General features: G+C 36.4%; 2 protein-coding genes across 3 annotated transcripts; one reads left to right on the forward strand and one right to left on the reverse strand.

The window, feature by feature from the left end:
- Window positions 1-382: 382 nt before the first annotated feature.
- On the reverse strand, window positions 383-16,381 carry LOC109079947 (transmembrane protein 53-like). Of its 2 annotated transcripts, none has more exons than XM_042775579.1 (3): window positions 16,088-16,381; window positions 6,233-6,723; window positions 383-1,699 (listed from the first exon to the last, which is right to left on the reverse strand). In XM_042775579.1, exons 2-3 carry the CDS (start codon window positions 6,708-6,710, stop codon window positions 1,338-1,340), a joined length of 840 nt encoding a protein of 279 aa, XP_042631513.1. In that variant the 5' UTR covers window positions 6,711-6,723; window positions 16,088-16,381; the 3' UTR covers window positions 383-1,337. The 2 variants fall into 2 exon arrangements, with proteins under 2 accessions (XP_042631513.1, XP_018950607.1); XM_019095062.2 differs by lacking the exon at window positions 16,088-16,381 and adding an exon at window positions 9,590-9,992.
- A 1,278-nt stretch (window positions 16,382-17,659) lies between these two features.
- Window positions 17,660-25,984, forward strand: LOC109090449 (proline-rich transmembrane protein 4-like). The gene is made up of 4 exons (XM_042775580.1): window positions 17,660-18,042; window positions 19,358-20,087; window positions 21,414-21,557; window positions 23,461-25,984. The coding sequence occupies exons 2-4, from the start codon at window positions 19,415-19,417 to the stop codon at window positions 25,350-25,352; spliced, it is 2,709 nt and encodes a 902-aa protein (XP_042631514.1). The 5' UTR covers window positions 17,660-18,042; window positions 19,358-19,414; the 3' UTR covers window positions 25,353-25,984.
- Window positions 25,985-26,623: the final 639 nt, after the last annotated feature.

Genomic DNA, 26,623 nt, shown 5'->3' on the forward strand with positions numbered 1-26,623 from the left:
TATCTGTAATATATTCGGATACGGATAATGTGCATTCAGAACTGCTTTTATATCCACTAATAAAATAATCCGAAGGTTTTTTTTTTTTTTTTTTTTGTAATTGTTATTCATATGCACACCACAAGATGGCAGTCCTTTCAAAGAAATGACATTGTGTAACGCTGTTGCGTTTAAAACTATTTAAACATTTTTTTAAAAAAACATTCAAATAATTAACTAATTCTTGATACTAAAAAAATGCCATGTTATTTGTCATCTTTCCAATAACAGTGAATTGTATGTATGTCTAAAAAAGATTATTGCATATTAAATGCTAGACCCTTTTGCTAGACTTCTAGTCTAAACAGACGAAAAAAAAAGAAAAAACACACAGAAACACACATTAATAAGAATGATTTATTGGACTTTTGCAAGATGAAGCAACAAAAAAAGTAAAAACCTTAATTATTGCACTGATGCATTGTACAGCAGCAAACTTTGATAATTTGCCACAAACGTGGTTTTAAAATATTCAAGTTGGCATAAGTTAAAGATTTCCATTACACAATACAGAATAAAAATATTGAAATATTTAATATAAAAACCTAAGTATCACACTTTACTGTATTTAACATATTGTCTGCATAGGTACCTGATCAATACCACCTTTACTTAAACCACGTGTCATTGCTAGAAAAACAACATTTTATAGGTTTACCAGGATTGTGTCAAATAGTGTATTAGATTTAATAATATAATTTTGTTAATATATATTTTGACAAAATGATGTCATTTCTGTAGATTTAAAAATAACTAGTCAGGGCTGTTTCCTTTAGAGGTAACAGATAAATGATCAAAGGATCATTTGTACTCAAATACTATAGATGTTAAACATTAAGTTGTAATATAAACCATGATTACTATTACTATTAGCAAAAGATCTAATAAACCTTTTAAGTGTTATTCAAGTGCTTACTGTTTATCCAAAAAAAAAAGTTACAGTCTTTTTGAGGTCCGAACAGATGTTAGACAAAGTACAGGAACTTCAAACTGTAGTGCAATAAACCTAACTGGATGCATATCAGCAGACTGTATGCAGTATCACACAACCCCAACATCCCAGTGCTGCGGTCGTCAAAAAGAGCTCAGATTCTTCTTCTGGACCAGGTATGAATTTTTGGCTGAAAAGGATTTCATGTAGTCACATCAATATAAAAAGGCTGAAGAAGTTTGAGAAACCAAGACTTTAATTTAGCAAAGTACCACTTGAACAAAGAGCATTAAAACGTCTGTGACATTAAAACCAGGCACTTCAGGCAACTTGGATGTTTAATGAGATGAGTGACAGCCTTCAGAAATCACATTTTGGCCTTCAGAGGCACCATGTTAAGAGACTTCACAAAGTTCTCCAGTATGGACAGATAATCCTGAGGGTGTGCACGCAGATGACCTGCATGAACCGACTCCTTCCACTTCTTGCTCTCGACAATTCGGCCCTGGCTCTTCCAGAACTCCACCATTTTCTCCAAGCTCTCGTAATCGCACAGTGCATCGTTTTCAGAGTAGAAGAAAAGAGCAGGTGCCATCACAGGAGTGTTCGAGAAAACACTGATCGCTGAGCTGAAGTAGCCAACTGTCTGGTTTTTGAAGACATGAAAGTACAGAAGGCTAGCCGACTTCACGAGACCTTCCATCCGGGGAAATATGGTTTTACCCAGACCTGGCCAACAAACAAACCCAAAATAATTAGGTATGAGATTTCAGTGACTAGAAAATTCATCAGGATAAATTTCTCTCTGAAGGTTTTTTAAGGCCTTATGTAGTTTGAATACTTGAGCTGTTTAAAGATACATTTGATGTTTTAAACCTACATGGTTCCAGGAATGTTGCTAGGTGGTTGCTAAGTTCTTTTAGGTGGTAGGCAGATAAATACACAAGACATAGACATGGATAAGGGTACACTATCATTTATAAGTTTAGCATCAATGAGATTAAACTCAGGTGAGGAAGCTTGTTGTCAATTGAGGGGTATTGCCAAATTATAATGCTTCCTGTCTTTAAAAGATATGGAAACATTTATTTAGCCCAGATTGGATTATTGTAATTCTCTATATTTGGGGATGTCTAAGAATATGCTTTCACGGCTGCAGCTGGTGTTCCAGTGTCTCTCCGATGTGGGCTTCTTAGCACTGGCTCCCTGTTGAGTATAGGGTGCAATACAGGGCCCTTTTAAAGGGGTCATATGATGCTGCTAAAAAGAACATTATTTTGTGTATTTGGTGTAATGAAATGTGTTTATGCAAAAAAAAAAAAAAAAACATTTTCCACATACTTTACATTATTGTTTCTCCTCTATGCCCCACCTTCTGAAACGCGTCGATTTTCACTAGGCTCATCGCTCTGAAAAGCGAAGTGTGCTGTGATTGGCCAGCTATCCAGCGCATTGTGACTGGCCGAATGCCTCATGCGTATGATGGAAATGTTACGCCTCTTAACATATTGTGATGCCTTGTCCAGCCGGAGCGACGAGGCATAAACATAAAACCCATTATAAACGTGATATAAACATGATTTCTAGTCGTGTCTTCTTTTGGGAGGCCAAACAAAGTAGTTTCGCTTTCTCAACAAAACAGCGCCACACACAGCGGCGGCGTTATGTAAATCTTCCCACATAGTGACGTAGAGATGTGGGGGCGTGTTTGAACGAGCCGTTTCAGGGGGGCGTGGACAAGTCTCAAATTTTATAAAGAATATCTTCGGATTTGAGACTTTAGTCTTTGTAACTTTACAGATCTTTATTCACCAAGAGCTTGTAACACTCCAAAGAGAAAGGAAAATGTGAAAATTGCATCATATGACCCCTTTAATGGTTTTTACTTTTATTCAGCAAGTATGCATTCAATTGATAAAGTAACAGTAAAGACATTTATAATGTTACTATAAATGATTGCTGTAGATTACCATTTCAAAAGAAAACTGTTCTTTTGATGTTTTTTCTTCATCAAAGAATCTTGAAAAAAATACAACATGTTTCTTGAGCACTAAATCAGCATATTAGAATGATTTCTGAAGGATCATGCGACACTGAAGACTGGAGTAATGATACTGAAAATTCAGCTTCGTGTCACAGGAGTAAGTTACATTTTTACATGTATTTGAATAGCAATTTAAACTGCAGCAATATTTCTCAATATTACTGCCATTACTGTATTTTTGATTAAATGAAGACTTGGGAGTATGAGACTTCTTTCAAAAAAAAAAAAAAAACACCTTTGGAAAAGTACTGTTGATTGAGTTGAAATGTTTCAAGAATTTTACAGGTAGTAGTGTTATGCACTGCAAGTTTACAAAACAATTAAATGTACTTTTTTTATTTTCAACAGTAGTATTGAGCTTTTATTTTACTAGCGTGATATTTTTTGATGAGAATGTATATTATTTTTTAATCAAGTTTCAAATCAAACCTGAAAAAAGTGTGATATGAGTAATCAAGTAGCCTATAATTTTTTAGCACAGGCTGATTGATTTATATGGTCTATGACTCAATGTTTGACTGTAGTACCAACTTTAATTTTCCAGTATGTGTTAAGCATCTGTTATGGGATTAGCTCCAAAGGAACCACACTCCTACAGTAGCATATTAAATTATAAAAAGAGAGAAATATGAAACAACACATTCACAGTATACTACTAAAACTGGATGGTATAAGGGCCAGTTCACACAAAACGTGCAGTGAAGTGGAAAAACACGTTCTGTTTGAATGCCCCCTAAACGTATTTAAAATATTTTTTCCTATATTGTAATAGATACACTATTTGTTTACTGTTAATAAGATTTCTTTTTTTTAAATAAGTGTTGCATTATAACCAAACCAAATCACACGATGCAGTTGAGTTTATGAATGCAATGGCCAATCAGAGGTGTTCAGATGAGTCATCGCTGAAAGACAAGAGATTGATGCGCGCTCACTGACAGAATCCTGCTCTCTAAAACTCTAAAAATTCTCTCATTATAAACAAAGTGCAGATGTACGTGCCAAGTATAAGAGATTTATTCATCATACAGTGTAGCTTCACTGATTATAATGGGAGTGTTTTTTTTTAAAGTGCATAAACTTATGCTAGACTGTCGGTGATATTCGATAAGTCGGTGATGATATTCTTTGATTATGTAGCTGCTGTTTGAATAACTGAGGAAATATAAGCATTATAGTTAATAACTTACATTGTTTTTTATTAAATTGTTTAATACAATTTCAGTCATTAAAAAGTTTTTTTTTTTTTTTTTTTTTTTTTTTTTTTTTTCACATGACATCCATATGATACTTGACTAAAAATATAATTTGTAGTTAACGGATTACACTAACATTAGGATGCTTTTAGCGTTACCCTGAAGTTGGTTCCGGCTATGAAACTACGTAAATAATTAAATGAGCTTATTAATATTGTGTATCTCACGGGTGACAATAGGGCGATATGAATACGGAGCATATCTCCCAACACTAATAAGAAAAGTTTGGAGCAACAAATAGGCTATTAATCGCTAGAGGTCGACTGATAGTGGATTTTGCCGATACAGATAGCTAGGTTGGACCACACTGGCTGATACCGATTAACTAACAGATAGTTTTAAAATGGATAATGAACAAAAACTAAAATAGTACTTTATTAAAAAAAACAGTACTGAACCATACTACTAGTAGTAGTAATTGTAATAATAATAATAATAATAATAATAATAATTAGTACATGCTGAAATAAACACACTCTAACAAGGAATAATACTTGCACAGCTTTCATTAATCTTAATGTTACAAATGGACTTATTTAAAAGTGTTACCATTTCATTTCAACAGTCATGCTTAAAGATGCACATCTTTAAATATATACACAAAGGCCATAGCATTAAAATTATTTACATATATTGCATGTATACTCTAACACTTTAACTGCTTCTATTCTTGAACACTTGATGATTATCTAATTAAAATAAAAGCACAGCGCTGAGTCTAGGAGAAGTCACCGGTATCGCTCACACCCCGGACACGTCGCACTCAACTCGAGCAACGGTCTAAAACAATTTTTTTTTAAATCACCAAATAAACACAGGCTTACTTCAAGAATGAACAATGAGGCACAAAAGAGTTTGAAGCTCTGTGTTTAAAAAAAATGGAGCAAACAGAAAGAGAAAGTGCTATCTTTATTTTAGCTCTATAAATGAAGCATACAGACTTTATTATAGCCACAGAAAGACAACCTTTCGCTGAAAATGCAAAATACACAGTTTATTATGTACATTAACAATGATAAATGTTTCTTCATCAACGATTAACAACGACAAATATAATGTAATTTAATGGAAAACTATGTGAATGCCTTGGCAGGATTTTCTGTCAGCTGCATTTAAATCTGCATCTGAAGTTTACCGCTCTGGGGTGCATTTCCCAAAAGCGTTGTTAGCTAACTATGCTCGTAAGTTCCACTGAATTCTATTGGTAACGACGGAACTTGCGACCATAGTTGCTTTTAAGAAACGCACCCCTGTTCAGCATGCAGTAGCACGTGCTGTCAGTGATTTAAACCACTAGAGGCCGCTCTCACTCTCTATAATGACAGCAGACCCTTCTCAGCCGCTCCAGCAATGGACGCAACCCGGAAAACTATCGGCATGGATTTTTACCGATAACCGATAGTTCTAGCAATCAACTATCGGTGCCAATTAATCTGCAAAACCGATACAGCAGTCGACCTCTAATAATTGCTTTAAAAAAATAAGATTAAAGAATAATATATATATATATAGAAAACATTTTAATTGCAATTGTTTGCTATATTGTAGTAGATATTATTTGTGTGACAATTAGGTTATTTACATGAGAGAATCATGGCATGGTTTCTAATAATGGTATGTGATATAAATATAGTCATACTGTACCATGATGCAAGATTCTGATCATAACATCCACCCCAAAGCATTAACAGTGCAGGTATAGGCAGTAAGTAAATCTATATTATATATACACAGTATGTATGCATGTATGTGTGTGTGTGTGTGTGTGTGTGTATATATATATATATATATATATATATATATATATATATATATATTATATATATATTATATATATATATATATATATATATATATATATATATATATATATATATATATATATATATATATATATATATATATATATATATATATATATATATATATAAAAACACTTTACATTACTATTTCTATACGTACCATTGGCCATATGCTCGAGCGATCCCATGACAATGCTGTCGTAGATGTGACCCCTGATCCTGTTTGTCAGGCCTTGGTAACGCTGTGTGTCATTGGCCACATGAACAAGCACCTGAGCAAATGTATAGGCACCTATGGAGAAAGCATGGACCAGTAGGGGGCGCTGTGAGAAGCGCTCACTCTCTAATAATTCCAGCACATGGCCACCATACTCCAACCCCCAGCGGGGCCACAAGAACTGGCTCACCTCACTTTCCACGACAAGAACATCAAAGCCTGTGCGAAAGTAAATATCACAGTACTTGGCAATGGCCTGCGGTTTGGAGCCCAGCCATGGCAGTAACAGCAATATGGGTTTAGGGTGAGTAGGTGAAACACAATCCGTGGGAGTCCCAGCGACATCATTGGCGAGGAAGGTGATGCGTTTACTGATCTTGTGAGCAGTGATCCCAGCCATGGTGGCCGCTCTGGAAAGCATGATAGCAGGTGAGCTAAAGAAAGGACACAATGGAAAGAACAACAGATCACTTATTAAGAGCCACAGCTGACAAACTTACATGTCTGTTGGCGCCAAAGAAATCCGCCTAATGCCATCTGAACTCTATAAATCGGATTTATTGCCTTAATTCTTGTTATTGTTTTAGTAAGAACCAAATCATTTAAAACTGTGTTTCTCAGTCCTGCTCCTCAGACACTGCTCATTTTGGATGTGTTCACGCGGTATTTGACAGACCATAGTGAAGAAACCCTCTTCCCTGGGAGGGAGCAATCTACAATTCGTGAAATGCTAAATATTTAAGTGTTGCACCATTAAATTAAGTTGAAATGTAACACTGCATATAAAATAAAGCCTCTGACCAGGAGTGATAACAGTCTGACTGAATCACATCAGTGAGGTGGTTTTGGTCACAGACTGAAAGCCTTTAAACAAAGTATTTGATAATGTTGCCATTTTGTGAACTTCATCTTCAATATAAAACTGATCTGAACTAGTGTTGTCACAGTACCAACATTTCAGTATTAGGTACCGATACCAGTGAAAATCCACGGTTCTCGGTACCAATTTCTGCACCAAAGCAAATCACAAAAACATGCTAATTAAAAAATTTGACTATACTTTCATTTAATTCAAACTGTGTACATATTTTAAAGGGCTTTTGAAATCATTTTAGAGTTATTCAGTGAAGAATAACAAGTTAGCTAAAAAAGAAATAAAAAAACTGCTTTTCTGACTGATGACACAATGTTAACCATTTGTTCATTCTCTAAAACGCATATTTTAGATTCACAATTCATTTAAAAGCCTCGTGTGTAAAAAATATTAAATAGCATCATGTCCTCTTGTTTTTTTAAGCTAATAAATGTTATAGGAGCATTAAATAGTTAATAAAGAAACTTCATTCTAATGCTCATTATATTAGCGTTAGCCGCACTTATGCTAACGTTTAACTACTCTAATAATTTCATTTCAATCCAACATTCAAATTAAAATATTTATTCATAACAGAAGCGGTGTTTCCCACAGCCTTTCACTCTATTTTTGGCAGCATATATATGCAAATTCATTTTCTGCCAGCAGGAGGCGCTTGTAGAGTGTGAGAGAGGTTTCCCTAGTAACGGCTGTAATCAAATAAGAGCTCCTTTCCTTAATTCCTCCTTTTGATGTTGTCATGTCTCATCTGCGCACCTTTCGGATAGCGCATCAAGAACCGGGTTGACCATGCACTTGGTACCACCAGTACTTTAAAAAAAAAAAAAACCTGGTACCGTAACTTTTTCATTTATTTAGTACTGACTTGGTACCGAAGTACTGGGTCTTTTTACAACACTAATCTGAACAATGCATTTTCTTGCACAATGCAAGGTCAAAGAACAAATGGCATGTGTCTGTTCCATGACTCTCAACCTACTGTCTAGCTGACCATTGAGCACAATGCGACACTCCTGTCACGATGCACAAAATATTGGAAGAAAATCCTAGAATATAGAAATGGGGGTTTATATGAACGTATCGCTGAGTTGAACCGTCTTCAGAAAAGTTTAGATGGCATTTTCTTTTAATATGGCTTTTGTATATTGCATATTAAAGCAGTGTTTAAGGGCTTTGTTTACAGTGTCTGGTAACCAGGAAAAGCTGTATCGCTGCTGTTCCATAAGCGCCACCTGCTGTCAGAAAGTGAATTTACATTTTCATTTAGCCCGTCTGCTGTTTCGGTTTCGGGCAGGCATATTTCATGTAGTATAATTAAATAAAGCTAATCAGAACATTCTGTTTTTGCTTCAATTTGGGTTACTAGTATACAATATATATAGACAATTTAATTTAAATCAACTGCTCATGCGACTTGTGTGTAGCATCTTTGTTTGGATCATGATTAAAATGATTGTAATTTTAAATAAATAAATTTTAAATCTATATATATAATATATATATATATATATATATATATATATATATATATATATATATATATATATATATATATATATATATACACACACACACACACACACACACACACACACACACACACACACACACATATAATCACTGTAATTATAGATTTTTTGTTTTTTTTAAATTTTATAGTTTTTTGTGTGGTAAACACTTATTTAAAATAAAATTTTAAAAAAGACATCAAAGTACCATTATAACCAGTAGATGATAGCAAAGGAGCACTTAGTCATTAATTTCCACTTTTTTGCTTTATATTTTGATATTATAAAATCACTATTATAAAATATCAAATTATCAAGAAATCAAATTTTGTCCAAGTTTTGCATTTTTCATGTGCGAAGTAAGAAAAGTCACAAAGTGCCTTAAACTTTTGTTCAATTTGCAACTGAATCACTCAAAGAGCATTCATTCGAAAATCGCTAAAGTTCTCGGACAGTTCAATATAATAGGCTACTATAAAAAGAATAATGGAACAATTCATGAGTATAATATATATCATTTTTTCATATTAAAAAAATAGATTTTGCTCGTTACCGTTTTGAATAAAAGTAAATTTTGTAAACTTCCCAACTCATGCTCAGTGCTTTGCTGTCAAATGTTCATTACAAAGAAATAAACGTGTAATATTTTTAGTAACTGCACTGAACTGTTAATTCAAAACAATAGTATTTTTAAGATTAAATTATCTTTGTTTTTAAGGGGGCTACAGTGCTCTGGAGCCCTGACCCAGACATTTAAAATAAGTCATTTTAGAGCAGTAATCGCAATACTGTGAAACAGTGATCTTTTTGCTTAAGGTTATCATACCATCAAAATCTCATACCGGCCCATGCCTAGAAAGGACACAGTGGAAAGAACAACAGGTCATTTCATAAAAGTCACAGCTGACTCAAACTTACTCACGTCTCCATTGGCACCAAAGAAATCCGCTCAATGTCATCTGAACTCTAGAAATCTGCCTTTTAAAGAAATATCCAATCTTCTGGATGAACGACATGCTGTATTGCCTCAATTCTTGCAACTGTTTTAGTAAGATCTGAATCTATTAAAGCAGAGCGTTTCTGAGCCCAGCTACTCAGACACTGCTAATTTTGGATGCGTTCACAATGTACCTGACAGACCATGGTGAAGAAACCCTCTCCCCTGGGAGGGAGCAATCTACAAATTCATGAAATGTTAAATATTTAAGTATTGGACCATTAAACTTTTAGAAGTAACACTGCATATAAAATAAAACCTCTGACCAGGAGCGATAGCAGTATGACTGAATGACAACAATGAGTTTGTGACAGACTAAAAGTCTTTAGACATACAGTATTTGATAGTTGACATTTTGCAAGAACTTCATCTTCAAATATAAAACTGGTCATTCTGAACAATGCATTTTTTGTGCTTATTTGTGCATGTCAGATTCCGACAAACTATCAATTAAAATGAAAGAAAAATCTAATTTTTGCAGTGTTAAATTTGTATTTACTTATTGCCCCCTTATTTATTTTAGGTATAGTTCCATAATGTTACAACCATATTTAAATATGCGAATTATTTTGATTTTTATTATCTCATAACTCTGTTAACAGTTTTGAAGATACTTTACTCTAAAAAGCCAAGTATTTTCCAACATGTTAGCCACATCTAAAAGCAACTGACTGGTCATAAAACTCACAAAGTGGCATTAACAGGTGCTAGGCATGTGAAAGTATTAAATTTTCATGTTGCGATTAATTGCTAATGCTTTTATCGCGGTATACAGTATTATCACAATATTGAAATTTAGTTGCAAAAAAGTGTTGTCAAAGTATAACAGGTTTAATATTTTATCTTATAACAAAAAGAAACTGAACATTTAAATTCAATAAAACAAAAAAAAAAATTTATAAAGTAAATAATTTGCAAAACAATTATAATTGGCAATAGGTAACACTTTACAATAAGGTCTCATTAGTTAACCTTAGTTAATGCACTAACATTAACAATGAGCAATAGCTACATTTGCTACAGAAGTTATTAATCTTTGCATATATATATATATATATATATATATATATATATATATATATATATATATATATATATATATATATATATATATATATAACTTAATGTTAGCTCAAGTTCATCAACACAGTAGCAATATTTAATTTTAACATGTTATTAAATATTGAAATGGACTATGATTAATGAATGTTTAAATGAATTTTTCATTGCCAGTTTATGTCTGACTAATAAATTAAATGTTAACTAATGGGGCCTTAATATAAATTGTGACTGACCAATAAAGAATCAAACCATTTTCAAACATTATCTAGGGCACGTTGCAGTCCAGATTAAAATGTGAAAAAGTTTGAAAATAAATGGCCTTTTAGGCCGCGTTTCCACCGCTGGAACTTTAGCCAGGAACTAGGGACTTTGGACTGGTACTCGGTGTGTTTCCACCGCAGGAACCAGGATCTAAATAAAGTTCCGTGTAAAATAATGACCCTCAGAAAGTCCCTGCTCACAAGGTAATACTTTTTCAAAGGTCCGGAACTTTCGGGGGCGGTACTTGGGCGCTAAACATGCTGATTGGTTGGGTTCATGCAGTATTGTGATTTCAACCACCATTTATTCAGATAATTTTCAAAATATTACTGTTATTGTGTCATGAAATGTAGTTTTAAAAGTATTTCAGGCGAGAATGTAGTTGTTTAAAACTCAAATCTGTGGTTTATTTATAAAGACAGTGTCTATTTAAAAAAGTGTTTCACCGATTTCGGAGACAGTCAGCTCCACGGCTCTGGTGTCTCTTTAGTAGTTAAACAAAATATAATTTGTTTTGGATAAATCTAACAGGTAATCTTTGGTCTGTATTCAACTTATCTATATGTTAAAATGAAAATAAAGAGAGGCAATTGATATATTTTTTGTTTCATTGTAATGTAGTCTGTTGTAATATAAATTATATATATATATATATGTATATATATATATATAAATATATATATATATATATATATATATATATATATATATATATAATATATATATATATATGAACCAAGTACACTTCTGCAGCTATTATGTTTAAATGAAAACGAAAGGAGGCAGTTGTATTTGATATCCTATTTCATCTTATTGTAAATATATCAGTGAGGAAAATTGCAGTAGCCAAGGTGAGCTGACAGATGTTATCAAGTACGCTGCTGTTTGCAGATTTACTGAACTTGCGTCATCCATCTGCAGGAGATCACACTCCCGAGTCGAACTCACAAAGTCCGAACTACCGAGGATGCAAGTCCGAAATTTGCAGTAGCCCCTGACTGCAGAACACAAGATCCAGGGGGCGGGTTTAGGGATCAGGGGGTGGAGACGGATAGGCTTAGGTATACGTAAGGTGGGAGGAGTTGGATCTGGATCCAACCACGTCCCCTGGATCTTGTGTTCTGCCGTGATTACCATCTCGAAATTTGCGTACTTTGTATTGAGAAACGCGCGCAGACCTACGTCACCAGACTATTTGCCTAATCTTCACAGTACTTTAGACCATGGTGGAAACGCAGAAAGCAATAGGTCTTGGGGGAAAATAGTTCCTGGAGAAAAAAAAAGTTCCTGGTACAATTGTTCCAGGTAATTTCGGTGGAAACGCGGCATTAGGTCTAAATATTTAACTATTTGGGGCTGTGATAAACACCATAGTGAATACACAAATCTGAATGGCTGTTTAAATCATTTAAATAGGTTTCAGAAAGTAGCGCTGTACAACTGCTTTGTTTTCGAGGTTTCCGGGGTAACGGCTGCATTCCTGCTGTCAGAGAGTCAATGTGCACGTTCATTCAGCGCCTCACGCGCTTCTCATCCGTGCACAGCGGTGTTGTGCATTGTGACCAGTTGATGGGAAACGTAATGCATTCAAAAAAAAATGGGAATAATTTGTAATAAATTCACGGTTTTCTGAAGTGCCTATGATAACAATACTGTGCATGTTCATTATCGTGATATAACCATACCGGCACATGATCTAAGTTGTTATTATATTAAATGTTTTCTTTTTCCTCTGGGAGTTCACAATTTTTTCTTTTACCTAAACAATCTTATGTATTGGAGGACATCCAAAATATGTTAGCACTGGGGGAACTCCAACTGCAGGATGAACAAATACAGATGCATGTGTGTGATCAAAGAACAAATGACACCAGTTTGTTCCAGGACTCTCAAACCAATATCAAGCTGACCTTGACCTTTCAGCACAAGTGAGAGCACAGCACATGCTTGCAAACCTCCCACATGCTCTCACAAGACTAAATCCACCTACTTGACTTACTGACATTTTCAATTCCAGCTTTAATGATGTGACGCTTCATTAACATGTTGGTTATCTATAGCAGGGGTTTTCAACCTTTTAGGACATGCGCCAATTTTAGACTGATTATCATAACCCAATGTAATATAAATTAAATATCTTAACCCAATGTCATATTTAACGCACACTTGATGATTAAGAAACGGCAACAGAAACTTGGCTGAAAGTTCATATAGCTAACATAGTAATATATGAATCGTTCTTTTTTCGTTTTCGAAATAATCTTTTAGGTCAGTGGTTCCCAATCCTGGAGAACCCCCAACACTGCACATTTTTGCACATTTGAGGTCTTTGAGTCTTAAGTAATGAGCTGATTAGTTGAATCAGGTGTGTTTGAATAGGGAGACATCTCAAATGTGCAGTGTTGGGGGTTCTCCAGGACCAGGATTGGGAAGCACTGTTTTAGGTGAACGAATCATTGTAGTAGACGTAATCCATTGTCTCATATTTAATAAATTTTATGGTTTGAGAGTTTAACTTGCACTCTCAGACTTGCATTCTCAGACTTGCACTCTCAGACTTGCACTCTCAGACACTTGCACTCTCAGACACTTGCACTTCCGGTAGTTACATTACTTGCAGTCTTTATTTTATATTTTGTTCTATTTATTTTTTGTTTGAATCTCTCAACATTTTCACAACAGCAGCCAGGTGTTGAAGACAAGAAAAAAGAAACTAAATTACGAAGTCACTTGCAATCGCCACTTGCACTCTCAGCTACCTGCGACGTCACTTGCAACCAACACAAATCGTGCATGTTGCCAATGGAGACAAGATGCTGTGGTGATTAAACGATTAAAACTAAATTAGTAACATCACGTACAGGGGTCCTGCAAGAAAAAAAAATACCCGCAAATCCGTGGCCACAAAACAGCAGAATATGAATGCAATGCGCAAAGTCTCTCATTAAGCGTTTTCCTCCCGTAGAAAACATAAACACTTAATATGGCTTAATGTATTAAGATGCTATTCAAATATCAAATTCAATATAGTTTATTAATATAACGAATAATGTATAAAACATGGCAAAACAGGGCGCAAAACATGTCATAATGTGGCATAATAATAGACTAAGAAGATAAAGAAGAAACTCAATATGCTCCTCTTCATTATTTAAAATATACATGAACAATATGTACAGGCAACCAGGTGAGCCCAGAATAAATGCAACATGCCAAGTTTCGCGTTAAGCGTTTTTCCATATAGAATAACTGTCTACAGCTCTTTTATTTCTTTGTCTTTGTCCATTAATCTATGTGTTTTATTTATAATGATTTTCTACGGGAGGAAATGAAACGCTTACTAGAGACTTTGTGCATTGCGTTCATATTCTGCTGTTCTGTGGCCGCGGATTTGCGGGTCTTGTCTTTTTCTTGCAGGACCCTGTACGTTACGGTACTAAATTAGTTTTAATCGTTTAATCACCACAGCGACTTGTCTCCACTGGCAACACATGCAATTTGTGTCGATTGCAAGTGACGTCGCAGGTAGCTGAGAGTGCAAGTGACTTCGTAATTTTGTTTCTTTTTTCTTGTCTTCACCACCTGGCTACTGTTGTAAAATGATGAGAGATTCAAACAAAAAGTAATCAATAAATACGGACGTCACTAGCGGAAGCGCAAGTGTCTGAGAGTGCAAGTCTGAGAATGCAAGTCTGAGAATGCAAGTGCAAGTCTGCAGCCAGACCCTTCTCCATATTTCCCGTTCACTGATATCTTATTTTCCATTTCTTGGAATGTGTGCATCAAGGTTAACCGGGAGGCTCTGTGACTGTTTCATCCGGTCAAAGAATGTCTAACCCTCGAGCCACCAGCCTTCGAGTATGAGATGTGACGGAGCATGTGATTTGTTGAATGTAGTGAACGAATACGCCCTTCACTGATCGTGATGCTTTTGAGCCAGAACGAGATCTTTTCGTTCTTGAATGAAATGACTGAACTGGAACATATCGTTCTCGAACGAGTTTACCAAACTGGAACATGTCGTTCTTGAATTAAATGACTGAACTGGAACATGTCGTTCTTGAATTAAATGACTGAACTGGAACATATCGTTCTCGAACGAGTTTACCGAATTAGAACATGCCGTTCTTGAATTAAACAACCCTGAACATAACGCTTACAAGACCTGGGTTGAGAGTTCAATGGCTCATGGGTCAAGATCACGGGTCCAAAAAAATAAAGAAAAAAATATTGGTACAGTACAAAATGTTAAAAATAATTTTCAAAGTGCATTACACTACCTTTGTCACTGTAAACACATCCTCGAAAGTGAAAGAAACTCCAATCCGAATTGTGCAAAAGGTGCAATAAATGGCTCATTCTGTAGCTTGCCATGCCATACGTGTGTCGAATGTGTCGCGACATTTAAAGTGGAAACGCAAAGAAAGCAACGGTGAATAAATAACTGTATTCAGTACCATCATGGTTATGGTCTTGTGGTCAAAAAATAAGCATATCTTGCCTGTTTTGTTCTAGTATGCTTATTAAGTCTATGTGAACTATGCGTGTGCTGTAAGGTCAGTGTCAACATGTTGACGATCCAACTCATATGTTTTGATCCAAAACAAACCCTAGTCTAAAAATAAACCACTATCATCATCAGGCCTGATCATCCACTGCTGTCTGAATGATGATGATTATGATATCTGATGCCGTAAGAAAATAAATAAAATAAAATAAAAAACATAAAATCATGCTCATTAAAACATGCTAACACAATTAGCCGCATTTTTGATTAATTAAACAAGTTCTAATGTCAAAACACAAGCTTAGGGAAACGTTCAGAAGATAAGCCTGGAGTTTTGCTCCACTTTACGCGGAAATATTCAGTTATTCATTATATTTAGCAGTCTGTTATAGTTTAAGAGAGATTAACTTTACTTGTTGATATGACTAGCTGTCGCGCTAGGAACGCCAAACTAAATGAATAAAACCATAACTCTGCGATTTTTCTTTTACATAAACTATCTCAGATCTCTACTGGTCAGACTAGGTGTAAACAAACTAACGTTATACGTTTACAAAAAAAGAGAAGCACGCATATGAGCGTGTTTTACCTGCAGCGGACAGAACTGGCGAGCTGATGCCGAGGCTGGCGTGCCGTGCACGAGAACCTGTTGATCGGGGACGCTCTGCGCGTGACACTCTACGGCGGGCGCGTGCAAGCAAGCAAGAAAAAAAAAATCCTGGAGGGTCAGTTCTAAACAGTGTGATTATTAGGGCAGGGGTCACCAAACTCTTGTCCTGCAGAGTTTAGCTCCAAACACACCTGAACCAGCAAATCAAGGTCTTACTAGGTATACTTGAAACTTCCAGGCAGGTGTGCTGAGGAAAATTGGAGCTAAACTTTGCAGGACACACCGGCCCTCCAGGACCGAGTTTGGGGACTCCTGTATTTAGGGCAAACGCAGAGGATGTGCTGTTACTGTAAATGCTCTTTACCACCAGCAGGTGGCGTAGATGAATAATGGTTTCTTCAGCAAGCACATTGTTTCACATTCAGTCCAGCTGTGAAGGGTTGAAACCTCTATAGTGAACCATCTCAAACCAACTCATGTATACATAAAAAAATGAATACATTAAAAAACATGCTGTCAGCATTGCCGGGTCTGACCCAACAAGCCCCCTTCTCAGCAGCACTGATGCAGATGATTGGTAGGGCCATAAAAGCAGCCCTATCCTGCAGGGGGATCTGGCTGCGGACCATTCTGATGTCATATGTTTGATCAGCGCATCTGGGTCATTGTTCTAAACCAAACCCCCTTTAGTTCCAGCTCATTTTGTGCCTTCCTGTACACACACTATAAGCAATTGCAATGTGCAGTGTATTCAAAGTGCATGTGAATCTGTGAAAACAAATTAAAACATCCCTTTATATTCCCATAGAATGAATTTATAAGTCACCAGTCTCAATTTCTCTGGGAATATGACATACAATGATTACTTTAACTGTATTAGCAAATATTATTATGTGTTAGCTTATAATACATCCGTTATCCATTTATATTCCCTGACCCTAACTAGTCCTCTCACAACTAGCTGTTAATGGGACTGCCCCAGTTTGTGTTCTCTCAGGGTCTGTTTTAATGAGGATTGATCTATATCCTGCTCGTTCTGTCTTACCACACACACTGGTGCGTCCCAGCGGACCATCCATCCTGGATTCACTGCTTTAAATATGTATTGAGTGTTTATATGCTCTGAATATGGAAGTAGCATAGCACTCACTCATTTATCAACATAGATTTACATGCCAATAGGATCAGCTAATAAAATGAGTAGCCATAGTTCATAAAAGCACAAATGATGTCTGAGAATCTGCCAGACAAATTGTATTTTATATATAAAAACTATAGGGTTGGTAAGAACTTTAAAGTTTTTGAAAGAAGTTTCTCATGCTTACCAAGGATGGAATTATTTGTTTTATATATTAATTAGGATGAGTAATTTTTTTTGTGTGGCAGGGACAGAATGAATTAATTTTCTGCAGAAGGATGGGATTACGTTCAATATCGTTAATTGATTCGCTGAACTGAATTGGGATGAAAGGTTGCATCATCTTTAATTTAGATATATGAATTTACTGCAAACATGTTTTTTTCTCCCCTTTTTAGGAGCAGTAGACTGCAGTAGATGACCTGCCTCTGGTACTAAATGATGTTAGAGAAAGGAAGTCAACCACCTAACAGGCTTATCCAGCTCTGGAAACTAGACGCACAGCTTAACCGAATCAGAAGAGAGGGATCAGACTCCTGATGAGAGAAAGAGAATGGAGATGGGATACTAAAAGGGGTGTGTCAGGCAGCATGTGTGTGTCCCAGCGAAAAGCAGAGATGGGTATGTGTGTGTGTTTTAGAGAGAGAAAGAGAGAGAAAGAGAGAGAGAGAGAGCGAGAGAGAGCACTAAAACACACACGCATGCGCAGGCACAGGCAGAATGAAATCTTTTCTGCAGCGGGATGGGAGGCAAAAGGATTACTCCTATTTTAGACTCTTCATCCATGCGTCCCGGGGTAAGCACTTCTATTCTGTCACAATCAAACTTTGAGTCTATGCATATATGTGTGTGAGTTCAGCTGCTTCTGTGTGAAATGAGTCACTGAATGCTGCTGCTGAAGAGAGGATGCATTAAACAGTGCTGAACTGGTTGAAAATGTAGACCGGCACAAAAACCCCCTCCCACCCCTCTCTGTTGCTAAAATATAAATGTTAAATTCTGCGTCCACTTCGGGAGACAGAAAAAAGATGAAAGAGGGTTGAGAAATTAGTTCAAATGCAAAAAGGCAGAGAAAAGAAAAGGTTAATGTGAGTTAACCATTGCGGGCACTGCAGCAGCTGTGAAGTCGTTTGACATAAATCTAAGGAGTCTACAGTCATAATATATCTGCAATTATATAATGAATGAGGACTGATTCATGTAGACTATGCAAAATATATAGCATTTGTCTGTGTAAAAGTATGCACTATGATGTATTTTGTAAGTATTTCTGTGTGTTTGGTGGCTGTCCTGTTCTGTGTGGTACATTTGTTTTCTGAATTGGGTCACATGTTTCGAGGGGATCGAGTAAGACTGATGGTGTGTAAATTCAGAGCTACACTCAACACTCAAACTTTAGTGCAGTGCCACTGTTGGGGAACCAAATATGTCCAATTTCATGTAAAGATTTGACATTAGATATAAATATACATCAGTTATCAGATATGATACATGAAATAAAATAACAGACATTGGCTGATAACTATTATATTGTGCATCCCTAATTTCGGTATTATTGGATTTTTGTTAGAAATACGTATATTTATTGGGCCAATACTGGATATTTAATCTGCCTATGTTAATATTTACATATTATCATAACACCAACACTAACTTAAAGTGATAGCAAATGATTATTGTAAACATTTAACCCTTTTATGTTATATTGTATTTTATTATTTAGCAAATTTTATTTTACTAATTTATTATTTTTGATTAGGTTTTATCTTATTTTATTTAGCAAAAAGTATAGATTTATAATAAATATAAATATATTTTTTTAATAAAGTATAATTTTATACTAATTTCAACAATTTTATTATTTATTTAATTGTTTTGCAAAGAAGTATAGACTTATAATAATTTATAAATATTATAATATTTTATTTAGCAAAAAAAAAAGTTTAGACAGTAACTGAATAGCTGATTGAATAAGTATATTTTTAATATTGCTATTTAACATTGAAATAATTGGGTTATTGTTTTGGCTGGATTTTAATGTTGGTGCATGCCATTTGAAAGCAGTTTATGCTTGAATCTAGTTGCTCTTATGTCGTGTTTGCTTTCCCCAGAACCGGTGCAGAATGTGAGAGTCAAAAGGAGACAGCTTGGTGACATTGAGTGTCAGCATGACCCCTCACATTGAAGCTCTACTGCTGGTCTTCAGTTTCTCACTGTGTGGTAGTCTGTCTGCTGCATCTTTGAAAAGAAATGAAAGAGCCCGCTTTTGGGCTAGCACAGACACTGAGTCAGCACAATGGATGTCCCAATCAACAAAAATGGACATGACTACTCCAATCGATGTATTACATTCAGAGGAGACTAGGCGAGACCTTGAGATGGACCTTTCAGTTAATCTAAACCCCTATGTCACAATGAAGTATCAAGGTTTGTCAAGACTTCTAGACTCAAGAACACCATGGATCAAAACTTTGACTTCCACTAACACTGAACCTCTTTCAGACATCCAGAATGATGAAGAGGCATCTGATTGGCCAACTTTTAGTAAGCAAGTCAATTTGGAACAATCTTTTAAATCAACTTCATTGGCAACACTACAGCCTTTTCCTTCTCAGGCCTGGAGTCCTGAGTCCAAGACACCTATTGCTTGGAATACAGAGACATATACACCTCAGACTCCTGCTGAAACCAGATTTAGCACCTACCAGATACTTTGGAAGTCCTATGGTGCTACCGAGACACCATATGCCAGAGGAAACTTAGTTGGTACCACTTTGCCAAGAGGGCTGACAGACTATCTGCGGCCATCTGAGGAAACAAAGGATTTGACAGATGCTACAGGTAATCAAATTAATGATACACCAGAGTCAACTCTGCATGTCATGACAGAACCTGATAGAGTGTAAATGTGTACCTGCATAAAAGACATGCTAAGTTTTTTGGTTGTTAAATAGTCCAGCTTAGACCAAATCTATTTCCATGTTTGATCATGATTGTTCAGGTTAGTCTGGTGCTGATATATAATTTTGATACAGCCACCATTGAAAATAGTCATAATAATAGGCTAATCATATGAGTCAGTTGTTATAACCGTTCTGATGGATTCTGTTCAGTGAAGGATTTGTGAGACTAATTCAAACCAGTAACGTGTCTTATTAAACTATTAAAAGAACCGGCTCATACACCGTCAGAAATAAAGGTACAAAAGCTGTCACTGGGGCTGTACCTTTTCAAAAGGTACACTTTTGTACATATTGGGTTCTAATATGTTCACATTAAGTACTAATATGTACCTTTAAGGTACCAAAATGGACCCTTAAGGCTTAAGGTTTTGAAAAGGTACAGTCCCAGTGACAGCTTTTCTACCTTTATTTCTGAGAGTGTATGATTCATTTGTTTGGGAATAACACTGTATGTTGTGATTCACAAATCACAAAAAACAACTGGATAATAAGAGTAAATTGTTCACGAATCTGACTACTCCGTCTGCGCTGTATGTTCTTTATTCACTAAAAAATATTTATCTCATAAGAGTCATTTTTTCATGAATCGGACTACTCTGGTGGCACTGTATGTTTTCGATTCACTAAAAATAATTAGTTCATAAGAGCAATTTGTTCATGAATCAGACCGCTAATGTTTCTTTGTATGCTTATAATTCACTTTAAATAATCAGCTCATAATTTTTTAATGAATCGGACTAATCTGGTGGCACTGTATGTTTTCGATTCACTAAAAAGAATCAGCTCAAAAGAATTGTTTGTGAATCCAATTATTCTGGTTGCATGTATGATTTTGATTCACTACAAATATTTGTCTCGTAAGAGTCATTTGAGTCATTTGTTCATAAATCGGACTACTTAGTCTTTTTTTACTGCATCACTTTTAAAACAAAAGGAAAATTCCCTCATTCGCTCTTTCAAATACACAGGTAAAATATGATTAATGGGGCAACCTCACTACTGGAAAACAATATTGAAACACACATTTTAGATTAAATAAAATATATAAATGTACAAATCAAAATTTTGTAATAAAGGGATATCGGTATATACTTCTACTGCATCTCTTTGGTAATCCTGTATTGGCATTTTGGCATTAGCTTCCACTTAATATCTGTGTCAGTAAGACTAACTCTGCCTTAAAATTCTATTTTCTCTTTCTCAGACAGTCTGACAGAGTCTACTCTCAATTTGACAAGTCCTGAGCCTGAAAAAGACGAGCGAGAGGATGTTGACCAAGTGAAAAAGGAAGAAACTGGCCAATCGACCACCACTGTGATCAAGGTCACTGAAAATGATCCTAAAGCAGGTACAGAAGCGTTCATTGTCGCAAGTACTTTCCAAATACAAAATTTTTTTGTATTTAAAAAAAATTACGGTTTGAAATAATTGAACTCAGCCTCACGCAAAAACAAACATGCAACATGATATGTGGTCTGATTCATATACAAATAACTATTATGAGCCAATTCTATTTAGTGAATCAAAATGTCTCTTGAGTGCAAGCAGTAATAAAATTAAATATATATATATATATATATATATATATATATATATATATATATATATATATACACATACACACTTAATTTATATTTTTTTTTATTTATTTATATATATTTTTATGAGAAAATTGACATAATACAAAAGCTAAGACTTTTTTTTCTTCTAAGAAATAAGATAAAACTGTAGCAGAAACTGGCCAGTTATGAAGATTAAAGCTAGAACTTAGGGTTTATTATACTGTATGTTGCAACTCTTCATTTACACTTTTTGTTTTATTTTCTTTTTTTATTTTGGTCCTTGTAGATAAAATAACCTGTAGTTTTTTAACCAACCAAAGAGATTTTAAAGGTGGTGGTACTGAAATCTCTTTCTGTGAACAAAGGTCTTTCATTCAGTCTTTAATAAACACACACTAAAGGCTAATGCTGATTCAGAGATTCAGTCCCAGTGTATTCTGGATGATTACTCATGCAGAAACACTAACTAATAATCGATATTAATCAATCAGTCCTTCAATAAGCAATGAAGTGCCTTTTGATCCACAATTAGAGCAGAGTATTGGTAAAAAGCTATGCAGTATTCAGATTCTCCTTTTCACTTCCACGCACAGGTATTAAGGTGATGTAATGTCATGAAAGTGTGTCAGTTACTAGTTTTTAAATAGTCACACTCATGGGAACGGCAACAGGATCAATGCTCTCTTATCTGTGCCGTATGTGAATGTGTGTCAGAGATGAAGTGTGTGACCCATTTACAACAGCCTAGTTCCACATTGCTAATAACACATAATAGCTAATTAACACAGTCGTTGTTTTATATATTTATGGTTGATGGTGTATCTTCTTATATTAATGCTGAGATATATGACCCTATAGCTTTCATACTGGAGAAACGTACAGTTATCTACTTCTTGTTTTAGATCATTTGTATACTTCTAGATACAGGATTCTCTGTGAAACATCAGTGTGTGGTTTTTTGTGTGTTTTCTCTGCGGTTTAAATACCTCTTGTGCTGTATTGTGTAACTTCATTATATGAAGAAAAAAAAACCTAAGCAGACTTGTGTAGAATATTAGCTTTGTGTTTTGTGGATATAACCTCACGAGTGCATAAACAGACTAAATCTAATTTGAGGCTGCATTACAATATCTTACTCCACTTTAAAAACAACATTCTATAACTAACAGTTAAAAAAAAAATGAGTAAATAATATGAAATGGTTCACTCAGTATTGTTCTGCTCATTAAAGCAATTTTGTAAAAAAAAAAAAAAAAAAAAAGAAAGGGAAATTTTAATTATTTATTATTGTTTTTCTGTGTTGTTAATGCAAAGTCTAACAAGTGTGCCAAAAATCTTAATTAAATAAGTAATTAATAACAAAAAAGAATGTTTGTGCTGTGGTTTCTTGTCACTGGTATGATCAGTGTTAAAAAACTTTCATTTTAAAATACAGTTAGTGTTCCATTGTTCATCTATAAAACATTGATTAATGTTTGTGTGAATTAATTTATGAAATGAAATTAACATGATATTTTATATGTACTTATACCTTGTAAGTACTAATATGTACACTTTAGGCAATAATATGTATCTTTAAGGTACCAATATGCAGCCTTTAGTTGTACCGTGCCACAGCTTTTGTGCCTTTTTCTGAGAGTGTATGTATAACTAAATGCATCTTAAACCAAGTTATATATTTCATTTTAGCATCTTCAAGTGATGACAGACACAAATCTTCCACACTTCATGACTGCAGCCTGGTTGGCACTGGGATCTGTCAGTCGCCTGACTCCTCAAGGAATCACGGTTCAACTAACAACACCCTGTCCACTCCACCTCCTGTGTATGAAACCACACCCCCTGGTATAATAACCCCACCCCCTGAAGCCCAGACCCCACCTCTATTGGTCCCTCTACTGACTGACTGGAATGCTGCTATGGCAACATGGGGCCTGGCTTGGGAGTTGCAGGTATACGGGCTCAGCTGTGTGTTCTCGCTCGTGGCTGTGCTGTCTGTGCTCAGCCTGATGTGTTTGCCGTTGCGCTGGCCCTCTGGCTGTGCCCACTTCAGCCTCCTCCACCTTCTCCAACTACTAACAGGTTCCAGCAGAGCTCTGTGGCTCCTCTATGATCCATACGGCCAAAAAGAGCGCCTACCCGTAGTCTGGGCACGACTGCTGCATGAAGCTGCCTATCCCTGTATTACAGCGTCATTTGGCCTTCTGCTTCTACTGCTAACTGCTCGCTCTTGTACCCAGCTACTTTCCCAGAATACCCTGCAGCGCAGCACCTGCCTGTTGGCTGCTTTAGTGCTGCTGCACATAGCCATAGTGATGGCTTCCATGGCAATACTGCAACTCTTTCCCACCCTAAAAATTGTGCCTCTATTACCGCATGCAGCCTTTGTGTTGATGTCCTCTCTCTTGTCATTCACGTACCTGCTTCTTTACTGCTGTGGCCGTGCCGATGTCAAGCACATTTACCGGCTAAACGAGAGCTCTCCTGAGCGGCCATCATGCCATGCTAGCAGGTGTCCATTCACAGAGGCACGGATGTGGGAAAGGGCAGCCAGGACAGGGGTATTCTCTGCCCTGTTTCTGTTAGCATGTGGCAGTCTACGACTTTACGCAATGCTCCATGCAGGAGGGCTAACCGGTGGAGTCATGGTTGGCCTGATGCCATGGCCCTGGTGGGGCTTTCAGCTCAGCTGCCGAGTGTGTGAAACAGGAGTATGTCTCACACTCGCTCTTGTAATCACTCACCCCCTACTCTGTTGTGGAGTGCCCCTTTCCAAACCAGGAGGCTGCAGCTGGCTTTTCAAAAAGACACCCACTGAAGCCGCCTCGTTGGCCAAACCCACCATCCTCTCGAGTCGGTGTGGCTGGTCACTACGGCATGCCGAGAAGCTGGGGTTGTGTGAGGGAATAGTACGGCGGGAAAGCGAAAGCGTGCCGCTCTACACCTTGGTGGAACTTCTGCACAGCGAATCAGACGGTTTGGACCTCCACTATCCAGCCAGCCCTCAGCATGAGTCTTGCACACAGCTTTCCCAAACCACAAAGTTTGGAGATGTAAGTTTCGACGCCGACTCCACGGCAGATCTGCGGCCCCCTTCACCAATCGATCTGCGGCGAAGCATCGATGAGGCCTTGAACAGTGAGGCTCTGTTCCAGCATAGCCTGTTCGGCTCTTCCAGGCTCTCTCTCAGCACACGCGGACCCCCAGATGGCCAACCCTGTCGGGGAAACTCCACAGAACCCAGCCTATACCGCACTGCCTCCTGTGGGGATGTGGACCCTGCTACAGTCCCCAGCCGACCTAGGCAATGGAGCACTGTATCCGGGAGACCAGCTCACATCTCGGTCAATTGCAGTGGATTAAACTCAACACAACTGTCCCAGAGCAGCCTACATAGGGGCTCTCAGTCCGGGCAGCAGCTCCACAGACGGTACACGGCATTGGGCTCTACGTCCACCAGAGAGAGCATGGATGTGGAGACAACTTCTCATGTTGATGAGCTTGCTGTTCAGGATGAATTCATCAACGTCTGCAGGCAAATAGATGCAGTCAGTATCAGCAGTGATACGATCAACCTATAGGGCGAGAAATCTTTACATTTATTCATTTAGCAGATGCTACAGATTGTGCAGTATAGACGATGTGCTGTACTTACCTGCAGAATTAAAATTTTCCAGTTTAACGTGTAACCCAGGGTTGTCAAGGTGTGCTCTTGGGAGGTCCACCTTCCTGCACAGTTTAGCTCTGACATACCTGCTTGTTTTCAGGTGTGTTTAATTTGGGCTATAAACTCTGCTGGTAGGGTGACCCTCTAGAAGCCGAGTAGACACCCCTGATTTAACCAAAAACCTTTGAGTAATTTCAACCCTAACAACTCAATTTACAATTTACAGAACTTTTCTTATATAAATTTGGAGAGGAATTTGCTGTTCATGCACTCTGCTTGAATGGAAAGAAATGTTTTATTTTAGAAGCAGACATGACATGGACAAAACGGCAACCTACAACATTTAAGTGACTATCTATCACTTTTCTCAATCTCACAGTTCTCCATCAACAGTGAGAAATTCTCTAAAATCCACTTATCATATTTGACAAATCTTGTTAAAAATGCTTGGTTTGATCAAAAGACTTTAAAAAAAATAATAATCTAATGTACATGAGGCTTGTGTACATTTCAGCAGTAAAGCTAGCACTTATGAAAAAAATATTTTTATGAATGGTTGGTTTGTTAAATAGACTTTCATCAGATCATATTTTGGTTTTTCTCTTACAGCCCAGATCACCTAAACACTCATTTTTGTGTTTTTCTTTTATATCACATGTACTTATGAATATTTTTTATGGTTAAGGATGTATTTAGCAAAAGGCTGCTTGAAGATAACCATGCAAACCATGCTAATGAATGGAACACTTGGCATTTAAGTACATCTTTTTTCTATATTTCTTTTTTACTGTGTAACTGTTATTTAAATTACATTTAGTGCTTCATTAAAATCTATTCTATCCTGTACCCATAATCCTTCAGTCATTCTGCTACACAAATACTGCCCTCTGTTGGCCATGGAGATGTAATAACGAAGTTGTGACAGCTTGTGCATGTGTCATCTTTGTAACTGCAACTGTGTGACTGACAGCAACATCGCAAATACTTTAAGATTGTCTCACTCTTGGCTTCATTTTTTTTTTATGTATTAGATGTGCATTTTTTTTTCTCTGTGACTAGTAAATGGTCTATGCTTTTACATGACAAGTTAAACCTCTGAATTGCATTGCTCATTATGCTACTGTGTTTAGAAAAAGGTACATTAACATTTAAAAGATTTAAGCAAAGTATAAAGTAGACAGAAAC

The sequence above is a fragment of the Cyprinus carpio genome, chromosome A18 (assembly GCF_018340385.1).
Source record: "Cyprinus carpio isolate SPL01 chromosome A18, ASM1834038v1, whole genome shotgun sequence".
Taxonomy (NCBI): domain Eukaryota; kingdom Metazoa; phylum Chordata; class Actinopteri; order Cypriniformes; family Cyprinidae; genus Cyprinus; species Cyprinus carpio.

What these genes read in the sequence shown, in the direction of transcription:
- LOC109079947 (XM_019095062.2), bottom strand. Translation starts at nt 9,687, where the DNA reads ATGTCGTTCATCCAGAAGATTGGATATTTCTTTAAAAGGCAGATTTCT. An exon ending in TGGTGCCAATGGAGACGTGA is followed by an intron (nt 6,724 to 9,589) that starts GTAAGTTTGAGT and finishes TCCTTTCTTTAG; the next exon opens with CTCACCTGCTATCATGCTTT. An exon ending in GCTCGAGCATATGGCCAATG is followed by an intron (nt 1,700 to 6,232) that starts GTACGTATAGAA and finishes TTTGTTGGCCAG; the next exon opens with GTCTGGGTAAAACCATATTT.
- LOC109090449 (XM_042775580.1), top strand. Translation starts at nt 19,415, where the DNA reads ATGACCCCTCACATTGAAGCTCTACTGCTGGTCTTCAGTTTCTCACTG. An exon ending in GGATTTGACAGATGCTACAG is followed by an intron (nt 20,088 to 21,413) that starts GTAATCAAATTA and finishes TCTCTTTCTCAG; the next exon opens with ACAGTCTGACAGAGTCTACT. An exon ending in TGAAAATGATCCTAAAGCAG is followed by an intron (nt 21,558 to 23,460) that starts GTACAGAAGCGT and finishes ATTTCATTTTAG; the next exon opens with CATCTTCAAGTGATGACAGA.